Here is a 15,502-nt window from a genome sequence, read left to right on the forward strand (position 1 = left end):
TGTCATGATAGATTTCCATGACAAAGGCAGTGCGGCAGACCTGCTGTCTCAAAGCCCCTTTGAATGTGAGAGCTGCAGCCCTTGTATCGTTCGCATAAGCCGCGCCGCCGCCCTCGAACTCCTGCCTTGATCCGCTTTCACACTTCAATAAATCCGTACTTAACAAAAGGGGTGTCATCTCTCATATTAGTGCAGCATTACTTATATTATCCATCTCGACACACTCACATAAATAAAGTCTAAATTTTAAAGTCTGCTTATCACTTTTGTGTCTCATTTAAACAAAGATGACATACAGCTTACACAGAGATAAAAAAAAAATCTAAACTATTTCTGACGGTCGTTTTTGTTTTTAGTGCAGCACTCCCACTGTGGTTTCTGTGTTTATGCTCGTCTCGAATAAGAATCTTATCTCAGTCCTGTGCCTCTGCATCGACTACAAGTAAGTAGCCGTAAATGTACAGTCTCGTAATTATGTTAGTTTTGACCATGACTGGCAGTGTATTTATGGAGCAAATTACAGCTCTATACACATCTCACCATCGTGTTTTATAGTTCAGGGACTGCTGCAGGTTATCCTTCTCCCTAGACACAGACTAAGAACATGCTGCGATATTTCAAGGCGAGACAGAAGGTATTATTAGCCTAAACACACTCTCATATTCGGTGCACCACAGTTTGTCCTTCTTTATTTGCTGAGCTAGCTCAATTCTGTCCTCCCAACACCAGGTTGGCTGTAAGAATCCCCAACCGTTGAGTCTCTGAGGACTCATTAAATATCTGATTCTTCATCGTTTATCTCTGAATGTGTCTGAGGGTCATATGGACCTGGAGGCCATCAGATTCAGATGTGGGTGATAAATGTGTCACATCAACTGAACCTCTATTACAATAATTACCAATCAACAGTATAAATTATAATATCAATAATTATTACGACAATATAGTGCCCTCACTAAAGGCCCTCAACCCTCGATTGCTTGCATTGTATTCGGTCAAAAGTGTAAGTTGCTTTGGATTAAAAGCGTCTGCTAAATGCCGCAATCACAAAAAGCCATAATCACATAATTGGTGCTGTAGAAATCACTGACTTTTGTCACTGTTAGACAGTTTTAAACAACAGTGTAACACTGATTGATGCACAAAAATAAACTATAACAATAAAACCAGCAAAACCTTTCTTGCTTTGCCCTTATTTTAGCGAACTGTTGTTTAGCTACCATACTAACCAATGCAAACTTGGATCAGGTGGTCACTGTTGTTCGTGGGATGAAGTTCTATTAATAAGGAACGTGAATGCTTTTAGTCAGTGATTAACCTGCCAAATTAATCACATAATGGTTTAATGCAATTACTTTAGATGAGCAGAAACAACAGTTAGATTCTGGATTTCCAAATATTTATGCTAGAAAATGTTGTCAGTTGTGCAGAGATAATCTGCAAACTTAAGATTTTGCAGATTGGTGCCCCGGCGGCACGGTGGCTCGGTGGGTAGCACTGTCGCCTGACAGCAAAAAGGTTCTGGGTTCGATCCGGTTTCCTCTGGTTTCCTCCCACAGTCCAAAAACATGCAGTCAGGTTAATCAGAGACACTGAATTGCCCTAGGTGAATGGGTGTGTGTGTCTACCCTGCATGGACTGCTGCCCTGTCCAGGGTGTTACTGTGTGCCCCCCCCCCCGCAACCCTGACTGGATAGGCAGTTAAGAAAGTGAGTGAGTGAGAGAGTGGTGCTCTGTTCTGGGTCTCTTCCTGTCCGGTGCTTCAGGATCAAGAGGTTAATAAAAACAAATGAATGTTTTTGTAAGAGAATTTTCTCACCTGTAGCTGCTGGTTAGTTCTGATGGCTAAACTTAATAAGCAATTTAGCAGGAACACTAGTTTTTCTATTTGTTTTCATTTTGTCAGGCACACTTTTATTATTATTATTTTGTTTATGCATTTTCTCCCCTTTTCTCCCGACTTCTTAGCACGTCCAATCGCCCGATTGCGTCACGCTTCCTCTCCACTAATGCCGAACCCCTCTCTGATTTGACGAGAACGAAGCTAACCCACGCCCCCTCCGACACGTGGGCAGCAGTCGTATGCATTTTGTCACCCACACTAGGCGAGTGCATATATGCGAATCAGCCTTGTGTTTGGAGAGACACACCCTGATCCGCACTCTTTCCTTGTCTCTGTGCAGGCATCATCAATCAGCCAGCAGAGGTCGTAATTGCGTTAGTTATGAGAGAGTCCCTATCCGGCTATCCCACCGCTATATGAACAACAGGCCAATTGTTGTTCATGTGGCCGCTCAGCCCAGCCGGATGGCAGAGCTGAGATCGGATACAATGTATTCGAAATCCCAGCTCTGTTAGGCACACTTTTTTACCAATCATCTCCATAAGGGTTTTTGAGCCATAAATAAATCTGATCTGATACATATGAGTCTGTATGTCAAACAGAACTAAGAGGACTCATTAGTCCAGTTCAACGATTGGCCTGTTGTTCATATAGGGGTGGGATATTAAGCCGGATAGGGACGGGGTAAGAGTGCGGATCAGGGTGTGTCTCTCCGTACACAAGGCTGATTCCCATATTGATTTGCTTTGTTTGTACCGTCCCTCCTGCACCCTCAGATCATCTGGCACTGGACTTCTGACTACTCTTAAATTTAAACTGTCTGTGGGTGGCAGATCATTCAGTGCTGCTGCACCTCATCTTTGGAATTCTCTTCCACTATCATTTTGTGATTGTTCCTCTCTTTCTTCTTTCAAAACCCAACTAAAAACTTTCTGTTCACTTCACAGTTTTTTTTGTTTATCTATTTTTTTCCTCCCCTCCAAATATGTAAAGCGTCCTTGGGATTGTGAAAGGTGCTATATAAATGTAGCATATTATTAGTTAGTTGCAGATTAGAACAGATTTTTAAGTCCTGCTACATATAAATCACTGAAAGGTTTGGGCTCAGAGTATGTAAAGGTATATAAACCGAGTAGGTCTCTTAGATCCAGACGAGACATGATACAGCAGGATTTAGCAGCTTTTCCAGAAAATCTTAGATCTGCCCCAGATGTAGCAACTTTCAAATCCAAGTTAAACACATTTCTTCTTTTTTCATGTGCCTATGATTGAGCTTTCGGACATGAACTTTCTGCACTTCATCTTTATTTTAATTTCCTGTTTTATGTTCTACTCTATTCCTACTGCACTTTACTGACTTCGTACTTTATTTTAATTATGATTCTGGACTCATCTTTGCAAAAGCCTTTTAAGGTGCTAAATTTCAGGATGTCATAAGCTCTAGACTTTTATTTCATATTATTTAAAGCTTTATACACCGATTAGGCATAACATTATGACCACCTCCTTGTTTCTACACTCATTGTCCATTTTATCAGCTCCACTTACCATATAGAAGCACGTTGTAGTTCTACAATTACTGAGTGTAGTCCATTTGTTTCTCTACATACTTTTTTAGCCCCCTTTCACCCTGTTCTTTAATGGTCAGGACCACTACAGAGCAGGTATTATTTAGGCGGTGAATCATTCTCAGCACTGCAGTGACACTGACATGGTGGTGGTGTGTTAGTGTGTGTTGTGCTGGTATGAGTGGATCAGACACAGCAGCGCTGCTGTAGTTTTTAAACACCTCACTGTCACTGCTGGACTGAGAATAGTCCACCAACCAAAAACATCCAGCCAACAGCACCCTATGGGCAGTGTCCTGTGATCACTGATGAAGGTCTAGAAGATGACCAACTCAAACAGCAGCAATAGATGAGCGATGAGTCTCTGACTTTACATGTACAAGGTGGACCAACTAGGTGGGAGTGTCTAATAGAGTGGACAGTGAGTGGACACGGTATTTAAAAACTCCAGCAGCGCTGCTGTGTCTGTGATCCACTCATACCAGCACAACACACACTAACACACCACCACCATGTCAGTGTCACTGCAGTGCTGAGAATGATCCACCACCTAAATAATACCTACTCTGTGGTGGTTCTGTGGGGGTCCTGACCATTGAAGAACAGGGCGAAAGCAGGCTAAAAAGGTACGTAGAGAAACAGATGGACTACAGTCAGTAACTACAAAATGCTTCTATATGGTAAGTGGAGCTGATAAAATTGACAGTGAGTGTAGAAACAAGGAGGTGGTTTTAATGTTATGTCTGTTGTGTAAAGCACTTTTAATTGCCACAGTGTATAAAAGGTAATATGAAAATAATCTTGCCGTGCCTGACTGTGAATAATATACAGTACATTATTTGAATTGTACTGTTTTATCATCTGATTTTTCTGTGTGTATATGAAAGAAGAAGCTCTTCGTATCATCCTAATTATAGACATATGGACACATCGCCGTCATGCCTTTTTGGCTGAAGATCAGACAGTTGTGATCTATAGCCAATCTGATTTGTCCACATCTATTATAAGAATAGATCAAGTGTCCAGTGTTGAGCGTAGGTGGTGATTGAATGTGTCTCAGGAGGATTACTTTCAACTCTGTCTGGCCTCGTTGTGTGTGTTTATGTCTGTGTCAGTTATAACTATGCACTGATATTTAGTTAGAAGATGTCTGGACAGTGCAATATCATGTCCTGTGTGTCCTACGCCGCTCGTATTCACTTACACAGTAATTAGAGCTCACTTGCTAATGGAGACGTTAATGATCACGATGGCCTTTGAGAGAGAGACTGTGTACATGAACGTGTACCGAGCAGAACATTGTTAGTCCCTAGACAGCCGAGCGGTGCGCCTGGGTCGGTGCGAGATGTTTCTAAAGGATTTAGCTGACGAGCTTGTGAAATAAAATCCTGCTGCTCTTTGGATTATGACCTCAGGTCTGACTGCTCCCCGAGGAACCCATAAACTTCTGCACCTTACGGCAACATGCGCAGATTTTCAGATAGACACTTTCGTCATGGAAAATCAACAGATGCTCTGTTTATTTTTCTTCTCTGTTTATGTCCTTGTCACTGTGGTTTAACCACATTTACATTCAATCGGACTGTTTTTGGATTAGGACATTGTGGGTTTTTTTCTTGCTTTGTTTGTTTTCCCTTTAGCATTTTTTCCCCCAAATTTTTATCCCCCAGTCTAGTCGGCTCCCTTTAGCATTTTAATACAATGGAAAATTACATTTTTTATTTATGCTTCTCAGAATACCATATACATACAGTATTTACAATGAAGAGCCACAACATAAGGATCACTTCTAATTAATGGCATTTCAGTTGTGCATGTCACAGTCAGAGATAAATTAAATGATGTTCCAATGTAGTTACTCATAGTTAGGGCCCTACTAAATTCATGGGAGAATATACTTACTTTCATAGATTTTTACAGAAAAGTGCCACATTTCACGGTAGTGATTAAATAACACTTATAAATTGAATGATAGAATCATTGGAATCAGTGCAGTTGTAGCCTAGTGGTTAAGGTGCTGGACTAGTAATCAAAAGGTTGCTGGTTCAAGCCCCACCGCTGCCAGGTTGTCACTGTTGGGCCCTTGAGCAAGGCCCTTAACCCTCAATTGCTTAGACTGTATACTGTCACAGTACTGTAAGTCGCTTTGGATAAAAGCGTCTGCTAAATGTAAAATGTAATGTAAAATGAAGCTACAGTACACAGCACAGAACATGTAAATGCAGCGGACTCGCGAATCTTTGATAAGGGCCAAATTGTTATGGCCAGAAGACTGGTTTGAATAATCCCCCAGACAGGCAGCAGTAAGTACCCACCAACCGTGGTTGAGGAGGGACAACCCTCAAACAGATTGTTAGGCAACCAACACACACTAATGCCAAAGAAATCAAAGGCTATGGTGTCTGTTACGTACCACCAGAAGGGCTACTGAAGCTCAATTGCAGATCATTTTAATACTGGTGAAAAGGTGAATGTGTCATAACACACCAAATTTACATTTACATTTTCAGCATTTAGCGGACGCTTTTATCCAAAGCGACTTACAGTACAGTGACAGTATATTGTCTAAGCAATTGAGGGTTAAGGGCCTTGCTAAAGGGCCCAGCGGTGGCAACCTGGCAGTGGTGGGGTTTGAACCAGCAACCTTTGGATTACTAGTCCAGTACCTTAACTGCTAGGCCACAACTGTCCCACACCAGTTCATCAAATCCTACAGTTTCAGGACTATCAAACTTCCCATGGTACCTCCTGTCCACTATTGAAAGTACCTAAAATGGGTATGCAGACATAGGAACTGGATACTGAAGCAATGTAAGTTAGAACATATCAGTCATGGTCTGATTTATCCCTTTATCCTGTTCTCCAAGTGAGTGGAAGTGGAAGAGATGGCACCAGAATGCACCCTATAATACCCAGCATGCATAATACAAAAAGACCTGCTGGTAATGTCCTGTTAACAGATACCACATGAGTTTTTCAGATGGCTTGTGGAGTCCATTCATGTCTTGGTAGGTTAAAGTTCTGTAATATGATTTATGCTTAGTTCACACTACATGATTTTTGCCCTTATTTTTGCTTGCCGACTGGTCAGCGCTAGATGTGCCGGCTCGGAGGAAACTCGGCGTTCGTTCGCCGATCGAAACTCGGCTCTCGATCGCTATGTGTGTTCACCGACTCCATCCGAGCGGCCGACTGAAGACAGATATCTAGCATGTTAAATATCTGGATCAGTTGGCCGACTGGCAGTGAGTGCGGTATCGAACTACAACCAGTTAGAACACAGGTTACAGGGTGAGGAGAAACGCGGGAGAGGAGATGTAAATACTTGGGACATTTACATTTTACATTTTCAGCATTTAGCAGACGCTTTTATCCAAAGCGACTTACACAATGAGCAATTGAGGGTTAAGGGCCTTGCTCAGGGGCCCAACAGTGGCAACTTGGTGGTGGCGGGGCTTAAACCGGCAACCTTCTGTTTACTAGTCCAGTACCTTAACCACTGAGCTATCACTGGCCAGGGGGATAATATGGTTTCTATTAGAATACATCGGCTTACACTCAAGTTAATAAATTTGTAGTTAAGTTACAGTTTCCAATGTTACCCACAATGCCACTTATCTACTGTACATTCTAATAACCTCTTGTTACCTTAAACGTGTCGTATGGTTGTATTTTGGTGTTTCCATTCCTGTTATGCTGGTTCTCCCTTTCAAGCACAACACTCCACGGTAATAAAAGCTACACTTGGTCTTTGCTTTTAACTTATTAAGTTAACAGTGAGACACGTCTGGTAATCCAGAAATACAGCATCATACAACAAGCGCAAAGAAACCCACAAATATTTCAGTATAAATATATTAAATGTGTTTTATGATTGCTCTTTCCTTTATGGATATACAGTACTGCATTAGTACCACTGTTGTGTTTTTTTCTGATATGAGCTTATCTCGCTGTCAAAATTGACTAATGACAAGAAGGATGAATTAATTCCAAACTATTCTAAGGAAGACAAAAGTTATCAAGCAAGCACAAAGACCGCATCCGTTTCAGCTCGGTGTTTTTCTTTTTATAAGTCTGATAGTCAGAAGTACATTATATGAATTTTATCAGTGGTCTGTAGCTGACCTGCCGTAATCCAGTGAACCAGTGAACGTGCAGTATTATTCACATAATCTGCCAAGATCAACACAAATGGACCCACATGATTTTAAATGATCCTCTGAGTGAAGTGCCTTTTATAGTTCATACTGCAGATGACTATTTCACATGCTGTCCAATTTGCTTGATTATGTTTTGGATTGGTCACAAGCCCATAAAATGATGTAGTTCTTGGCAAAAAAAACTTTAAGTCCAATTACAATAAAACTTTCTGGGGAGAGTGATAATACCACTTCATGTTTTTTGCATCTTAGCTCCATCCCTCTAGTAATGGTTTACTTTCATGTTTTTTCTTAATACTTCATTAGTTGAGCTAATTATTTAAGAAATAATTTTATTTATTTTAGTTTGACATTTTAGAGACAAATTCAATTTACAATTGAAACTGACTTTTGCAGACGTGTTTAGACAGATCAGCAGCCGATTAGAACGTAATTTTGTTGTCTAATTGTAACTATAAATATTGTTATTCAATTCTTAATGCAATTACAATTACACCAATCAGGCATAACATTAAAACCACCTCCTGGATTCTACACACACTGTCCATTTTAACAGCTCCACTTACCATATAGAAGCACTTTGTAGTTTTACAATTACTGACTGTAGTCCATTTATTACTCTACATACTTTTTTTTTAACCTGCTTTCATGCTGTTCTTTAATGGTCAGGACCCCCACAGGACCACCACAGAGCAGGTATTATTTAGGTGGTGGATCATTCTCAGCACTGCAGTGACACTGACATAGTGGTGGTGTGTTAGTGTGTGTTGTGCTGGTATGAATGGATCAGACACAGCAGCGCTGCTGGAGTTTTTAAATACCGTGTCCACTCACTGTCCACTCTATTAGACACCTACCTAGTCGGTCTACCTTGTAGATGTAAAGTCAGAGACGATCGCTCATCTATTGCTGCTGTTTGAGTTGGTCATCCTCTAGACCTTCATTAGTGGTCACAGGACGCTGCCCACAGGGCGCTGTTGGCTGGATGTTTTTGGTTGGTTGACTATTCTCAGTCCAGCAGTGACAGTGAGGTGTGTAAAAACTCCATCAGTGCTGCTGTGTCTTATCCACTCATACCAGCACAACACACACTAACACACCACCACCATGTCAGTGTAAATAATACCTGCTCTGTATTGGTCCTGTGGGGGTCCCGACCATTAAAGAACAGGGTGAAAGCAGGCTAAAAAAGTATGTAGAGGAACAGATGGACTACACTCAGTAATTGTAGAACTACAAAGTGCTTCTGTATAGTAAGTGGAGCTGATAAAATGGACAGTGAGTGTAGAAACAAGGAGGTGGTCATAATGTTATGCCTGATCGGTGTTTATTCTGCATAGATTTTATCCTGTGATTTAATATTTGAAAGTTTGGTGTAGTAATAATGTTTAATGGATTTTATTACTATCTCCCTATTGATTTTGAATAAATGGGTAAAATTATAGCTAGTGTCTTTTTTGTTTTTAAACCTGAGCTGTAAAATTCCACCTTCAAAAACTGTCATTCAATGGTTTTCTGCTACTCAGTTTATTTTTATATTAATAAAATCTGCTGGATAAGGCTTGTTTGCAAACCAGGTAAAACAAAATTCCTGAACGAACTTTCTAAACCTTGACTATACACCTCTGTTATTGTGTATACAGCATTACAGTCCCTGGAAGTTTGAACAGTGTGGTGGTATGAAAAAGGAACATCAACAATAAGTTAAAGTCTATACCTTATATAAAAGGTTTTAAAAAATAACCTGTGAAATTTAAGAAAAACTATAAGCAACCAGGGGCGGCACGGTGGCTCGGTGGGTAGCACTGTCGCCTCACAGCAAGAAGGTACTGGGTTCGTTCACCAGGCGGGGAGGTCCCGGGTCCTTTCTGTGCGGAGTTTGCTTGTTCTCCCCTTGTCTGCATGGGTTTCATCCGGGAGCTCCGGTTTCCTCCCACAGTCCAAAAACATGCAGTCAAGTTAATTGGAGACACTGAATTGCCCTATAGGTGAATGGGTGTGTGTGTATGTGTGTCGGCCCTGCGATGGACTGGCGCCCCGTCCAGGGTGTTACTGTGTGCCTTGCGCCCATTAAAAGCTAGGATAGGCTCCAGCACCCACCGCGAGCCTAATTGGATAAGCAGTGAATACAGTGAGTGAGTGAGTGAGTGAGTATAAGCAATCAGAACAGCTTTAATGTTGCTTGGAATAGATTAGATAGATTAGATTTAAAAAGTCTCTGGTATTGTACTGTAGGAATAAAACACTATTCTTTTAAACACTCTTTCAGACACTCTCTTAATTGTTGTTTTCATAATGGAATTAGATAACGCCTGGACATCAATTCAAAATTTTTCGTACAAGGTTTTTAACTGGGTTGAGATCTGGTAACTATAGATGTGTAAATCACATGTCATGACCTTCACAATAATCAAACTATTCAATGCCTTGTACACTCCCGTGCAGAAAATGACATAGCATGGTGTGATTTAATAGTCTTACCAAGAAATCCTTAATCATTATTGCAAGAATTTAACAAATACACTCCCAAAACCTTGACCTCTCACTCCCTGTGTCACCACATGCTACAGTAAATTGTTTAGGAGGAAAAGCTGATGACATGGAAATGAATTGATTGGGTAATGAATAGTAGTAATGAAAACACAATGTTACCAAAAAGAGAGAATCTGGAATGACCAAAAGTCATGTCAGATAGGGACAGCCATCAGTTAAAGTTTAAATTCTCTGAAAGGTTAAAAAGCCTTCCAAAACTCACAGACTTTTTGTTTAGAAGGTTAAAAAACATTAATATCTGAGAATAAAAATCAAGACGTTACTGCAATTATAGTTTTCATGCCATTTTGTATTTATATTGGAGCATGGATGGGGCATTGCTATCCCAAAGAGGCTAATTTTTATCAGGAACGTAATGTTTTATCACGATTAGACTTCCCATTACAAAATTGTGAGCACAAGCCACTACAATATCTTACAATTAAGTTCAAGCATTTAGGTCTTTACTGTTCTCTTATTCATACACACATGCACTTAGAATATAAAAAAATGACCACTGAACATGACCACTTTAGTTTTATCACCACTGAGTTAAAATTTTCCTTATGCTGTTTTAATCCAGAAATAAAGTTCATTAAAGTGAATGAATTTGTTAAGTGTGCTAACAGTTTATTGAGAAAATGGCATTTGTAAGCATTGACCTGTCTGTCATACATAATGAATAAGTTGGGAGTGTAATTCTGCTGGCTGAGGCTGAACACGAGGAGAGAGAGAGAGAGAGAGAGAGAGAGAGAGAGAGAGAGAGAGAGAGCAGGATAGTGAGAAAGCAACAAGCTGAGCTGGATTCTCTGCAGTCACAGACGTTGCACTCATAGGAGTTCTGGTGTTGTATTTAAGCACATGGCTGATGGTGTGAGTGTGTCCCGAGTGGTTGGACTCCATGTGTCCACTCGCGCTGTACATGCTAGTCATGCTTTTGGAGAAATGTTGATTGCCAGTGTCCGATTCTACTGAAACCAAAGAGGACAAAACAGTTTCCCAGGCAAATATAGAGCTGACCGTTTCAGGGACCCTTAATTTAGTTATAATGTAACAGTTTTAACAGAGCTGGGTTGGAGACGTAGGTCACGAGAGCTATTTATTTTTGAGGCCTGTCCTAGACCGAGAAGGTTCTTGCCATGTGACTGTACATACTAACTCAATTCCAATAAGGTCCAGGGTATTTCTGCCCTGCACCAAGTGTTTCCTAGCCTAATTGAATCCAATTATCAGTTAAATTTGATCGATTAGTTAATCACTGTTGTCCCAATTGGTATTGGGCCAGCTGGTACTAACAGGTTGTCCTTAAATTCAATTAAAATGTAATTTAGTTTGAATATCTGAAAACAATTTTGACAAAAAGAAATTAGAATGATGGCAAGTACTTTTCATAATGTTGCTTTTCTTTTGATGTTTTCTTTTTTTAATTATTAGTAAAATATTGGAGTTTTTTTATTAGGACATCTGGGTGGTGCAGTGGTAAAATACACTAGCCCACTACTGCTGAGATCTGGGGATCCTGGGTTCTAATCTCAGCAGTGCTACTGGCCAGTCAGGTGTCTGTACTTCTTAATACAATCCACAATTTATGTATTAATAAGCATAAGCAAATGTTTTTTTCTGTTAATGGGATAAATATTACATTCTATATTTAAGAGGAGTTTTGTTATAGAATATTTGTATTTACAAAGTAAAATTAACAGCAACGACTGTAAATGTAAAGGAGCCTTTGAAGTCAAAAGCAAGTCTAATAAACAACACCAGAACATACTCAGAACAGATTAATAATAAGAAAGGAAGAGAGAAGCCAGCAGTCAGCAGTATAGTTGCAGGGTGACCTGTAAACAGCAGGAACAACAGTTATATGCATAAACAACAATCAGAATATTGTTATTCTCTTTTCCTACCTTAAACAAAACTCCTATCCAAAATGCCTCTCCAAAATTTGCACACCATTGTTTAGACAAATCAGAGCAAAGTGAGATATAAACCAAAAATAGAACTCTATGATAATAATTTAGCTTGTTATTTTTTGGAGAAGGGTTGCATGTATGATTTCAAGAAAACTACTCCCTTCATAACTATGAAGTATTGAGGTAGATGGATCATGATATGGGGCTGCTTCTCTACAAATGATACTGGGCCAGTAAACATCATTGAAGGAAACACAAGAATCCATTAATGAGACCATCATGACCTTATTGAACCCTATTGAGTTTGTCAAAAGGAATTGTTAAATGAGTTTTCACACTTAAAGCAGTAAAACTTAGTAATTTTTGCTATGCTCTTTTTAAAGCTTATAAATTCATACTTCTTTGTTCTAATTTATAAGGACAACCAAAATACATTGGGTGTAAATTTAAAGAGGATGCACCACTATATAGATACATGGATGGCTGGCTGGCTGGGTGGATGGATGGATGGATGGCTGGCTGGCTGGCTGGCTGGCTGGGTGGATGGATAGATGGATGGATGTCTGACTGTCTGGCTGGGTGGATGGCTGGATGGGTGGATGAGTACTTTATTCATTCTGAGATAATTTTTAAATAAGAGTACCAAGAGTAATTTAAAAGTTATTTAAACTAGAAGTAATTTAAAATAAGAGTACTGCGAGTAGATTAAATAACAAATGCATAACAAGAACACTTGTTTTCTCTCATTGTATATGGGTTGTATGTTTCTCTTTAATGAAGAATAACTAAAAACTTAAAGCCTACCACAGGAAACCATGTGCACAAGGTAGGAATATACCCTGGACTCATTCACATTTAGAGGCAATCCACCTACTGACTTGTGTTTTTAAGAGATACGAGGTAACCAAAAACAAACACAGAGAACAGACCCGGGTGCAGAACGAGGTGATGATTTATACAGTATAAATATTGTGTTCGGTTTCTTTGGCGCAGTACTGGTGCACCTCTTTGCTGCTGAGTCTTTCTGCCTCTCTGTCAGTTAATGTTTGTCTCGCTGCCGGTCAAGGACACTGTCTCTAAGGCTGCCTATGTTTTGGGAATGGCAGAGACTTGCTTATCAACAGGCTCTATTCATTTCAATTTCTTACTAGCTGTGATAAGTAGAAGCGTCTGTCTGTCTGTGCTTCCATTCCTGATAAAGAAATGCTGTGGACTCTTCTCACTCTCGCGGTTCACAGAACACAGAGCATAAAAAGTTCCCGTAACTCATCCGTTATTTGTCTTCACTCTTTCTTTCTGCATGTAATTTTTGGAAAGGTCTCTTTTGTTCCTACAGCAGAAAGCAGAAATTATTGATGTATACACCAATCAGCCATAACATTAAAACCACCTTGTTTCTACACTCACTGTCCATTTTATCAGCTCCACTTACCATATAGAAGCACTTTGTAGTTCTACAATTACTGACTGTAGTCCATATATTTTTCTACATACCTTTTTAACCTTCTTTACCCTGTTCTTCAATAGTCAGGACCACCACAGAGCAGGTATTATTTGGATGATGGATCATTCTCAGCACTGCAGTGACAATGGCATGGTGGTGGTGTGTTAGTGTGTGTTGTACTGGTATGAGTGGATCAGACACAGCAGTGCTGCTGGAGTTTTTAAATATCATGTCCATTCACTGTCCACTCTATTAGACGCTCCTACCTAGTTGGTCCACCTTGTAGATGTAAAGTCAGAGACCATCGCTCATCTATTGCTGCTGTTTGAGTTGGTCATCTTCTAGACCTTCATCAGTGGTCATAGGACGCTGCCCACGGGGTGCTGTTGGCTGGATGTTTTTGGTTGGTTGACTATTCTCAGTCCAGCAGTGACAGTGAGGTGTTTAAAACCTCCATCAGCATTGCTGTGTCTTATCTACTCATACCAGCACAACACACACTAACAGACCACCACCATGTCAGTGTTACTGCAGTGCTGAGAATGATCCACCACCCAAATAATACCTGCTCTGTGGTGGTCCTGTGAGAGTCCTGACCATTAAAGAACAACATGAAAGGAGCTTACAAAGCATGCAGAAAAAAAGGTGGACTACAGTCAGTAATTGTAGAACTACAAAGTGCTTTTATATGGTAAGTGGAGCTGATAAAATGGACAGTGAGTGTAGAAACAAGGAGGTGGTTTTAATGTAATGGTTGATCGGTGTATATATATATATAGCTAAATAAAACAAACCTGACATTGTGACATATATTTATGTGATAAGGAGTTGGGACTGAGTAGATATTTTAAGCTAGTGTATATAAATAATGAATAAATAAATTAATATTTGTGCTAATGTTAAGCCACTGGCACTGCTGTGCTGCTCTCACATCTATGTGATCTTCTAATGGAAATTTAAAGCTGTAGAAATGTCTTTGCCTGAGGTAATGGATTTAAATTATACCATTAGCACCGTAATACGACCAAAAGCACTTGACGCTCAGAAACAAAAAAGTGTTTTTTCCTCTTTGTTTAGCTTTACAGAGTAGAAAAGGTGAATGAATAATGGAAGTCACATCATCCTTTTTAGTGGGAAGGTTTACACGTTGTCAGCAGATAAAGTTACTGTAGGTCTTTTCCCTGACCTTCGGCGCTCAAGCTTAGCTACTTTTGCTTTATTGGGAGTTTTTATTAGAGCCTTTTTCTTACAGGAAAAATTACATGTATGTTTCCAAGGCCACAGGAGGAGTTAGAGAGGCAAACTTGTCAAACTTTTAGTCTCATATAGCCACTGTCCCTGAGATGACTTCAGAAATTTGTACGCGTTGATTAACTTTTAGTTAGCAACGAATTGAGATTTAAAACGACTTTAAAGACCATTAAATGGACGTTTTTTTTTTTTTTTTTTGCCTGAGAGGACGTTAATGAGAGCAGTATGAATTTCCAGGCCAGAAGAGTCACGCTGCCTGCCATCACACCACTTTGCTTGCAGAAGCGGGTAGGAACACTTAAACAGTTTCTTTTAAGCATGAACAATCGACCGTCATTTATTTTTCTGACTGTGGACAAGACCGTAGCAAACCAAACACTGACTAACATTTGTGCTTTTTTTGATTGCTTACATGTGCTCATTTTAAAGCTATTCTCTAATGTTAGACTTTGTTTAGGCATTGGTTTTCCTGTGTTGTGGCGTGTTTAGAAAGCTGGTCTTGTGGTGGGACTGTTGAAACTGTAGATTTTTATTCTCTCTACAGAGTTTCCCAGGCTTGGGAGCCTGATTTGGCAGGCAGCTGCTGGAAATGTAAAATATAAAAAATAAAATTAAAAACAATGTGAATTACTCAGCATGTAATTGGGCAGATGGGTTTAAGTCTTTTAGCACAAATACAGTATCTGTATTCACTTGCAACCATTGTGTTAATCTGTGTGACTGATCTGTCCTGGTTAACTATCAGTTTGTCCTGGTTAACTATCTGTTGCTATTGTGAATTGCAAATGTCT

At 39.9% G+C, this 15,502-nt stretch overlaps 1 protein-coding gene across 3 annotated transcripts in view; it reads left to right on the plus strand.

The window, feature by feature from the left end:
• Positions 1-15,502, plus strand: part of grb14 (growth factor receptor-bound protein 14) — a 93,132-nt gene that overhangs the window by 36,127 nt on the left and 41,503 nt on the right. The window contains exon 1 of one of the 3 annotated variants that reach the window (XM_063005657.1): positions 14,928-14,999. The exons of the other annotated variants lie outside the window; for them this stretch is intronic. Within the exon in view, the coding sequence (XP_062861727.1) occupies positions 14,937-14,999 (63 nt within the window). The 5' untranslated portion in view covers positions 14,928-14,936. Of the gene's footprint in view, positions 1-14,927; positions 15,000-15,502 lie in introns of those variants that run through there. 3 annotated transcript variants of the gene reach the window in all.

Source organism: Trichomycterus rosablanca, chromosome 12, assembly GCF_030014385.1.
Source record: "Trichomycterus rosablanca isolate fTriRos1 chromosome 12, fTriRos1.hap1, whole genome shotgun sequence".
Taxonomy (NCBI): domain Eukaryota; kingdom Metazoa; phylum Chordata; class Actinopteri; order Siluriformes; family Trichomycteridae; genus Trichomycterus; species Trichomycterus rosablanca.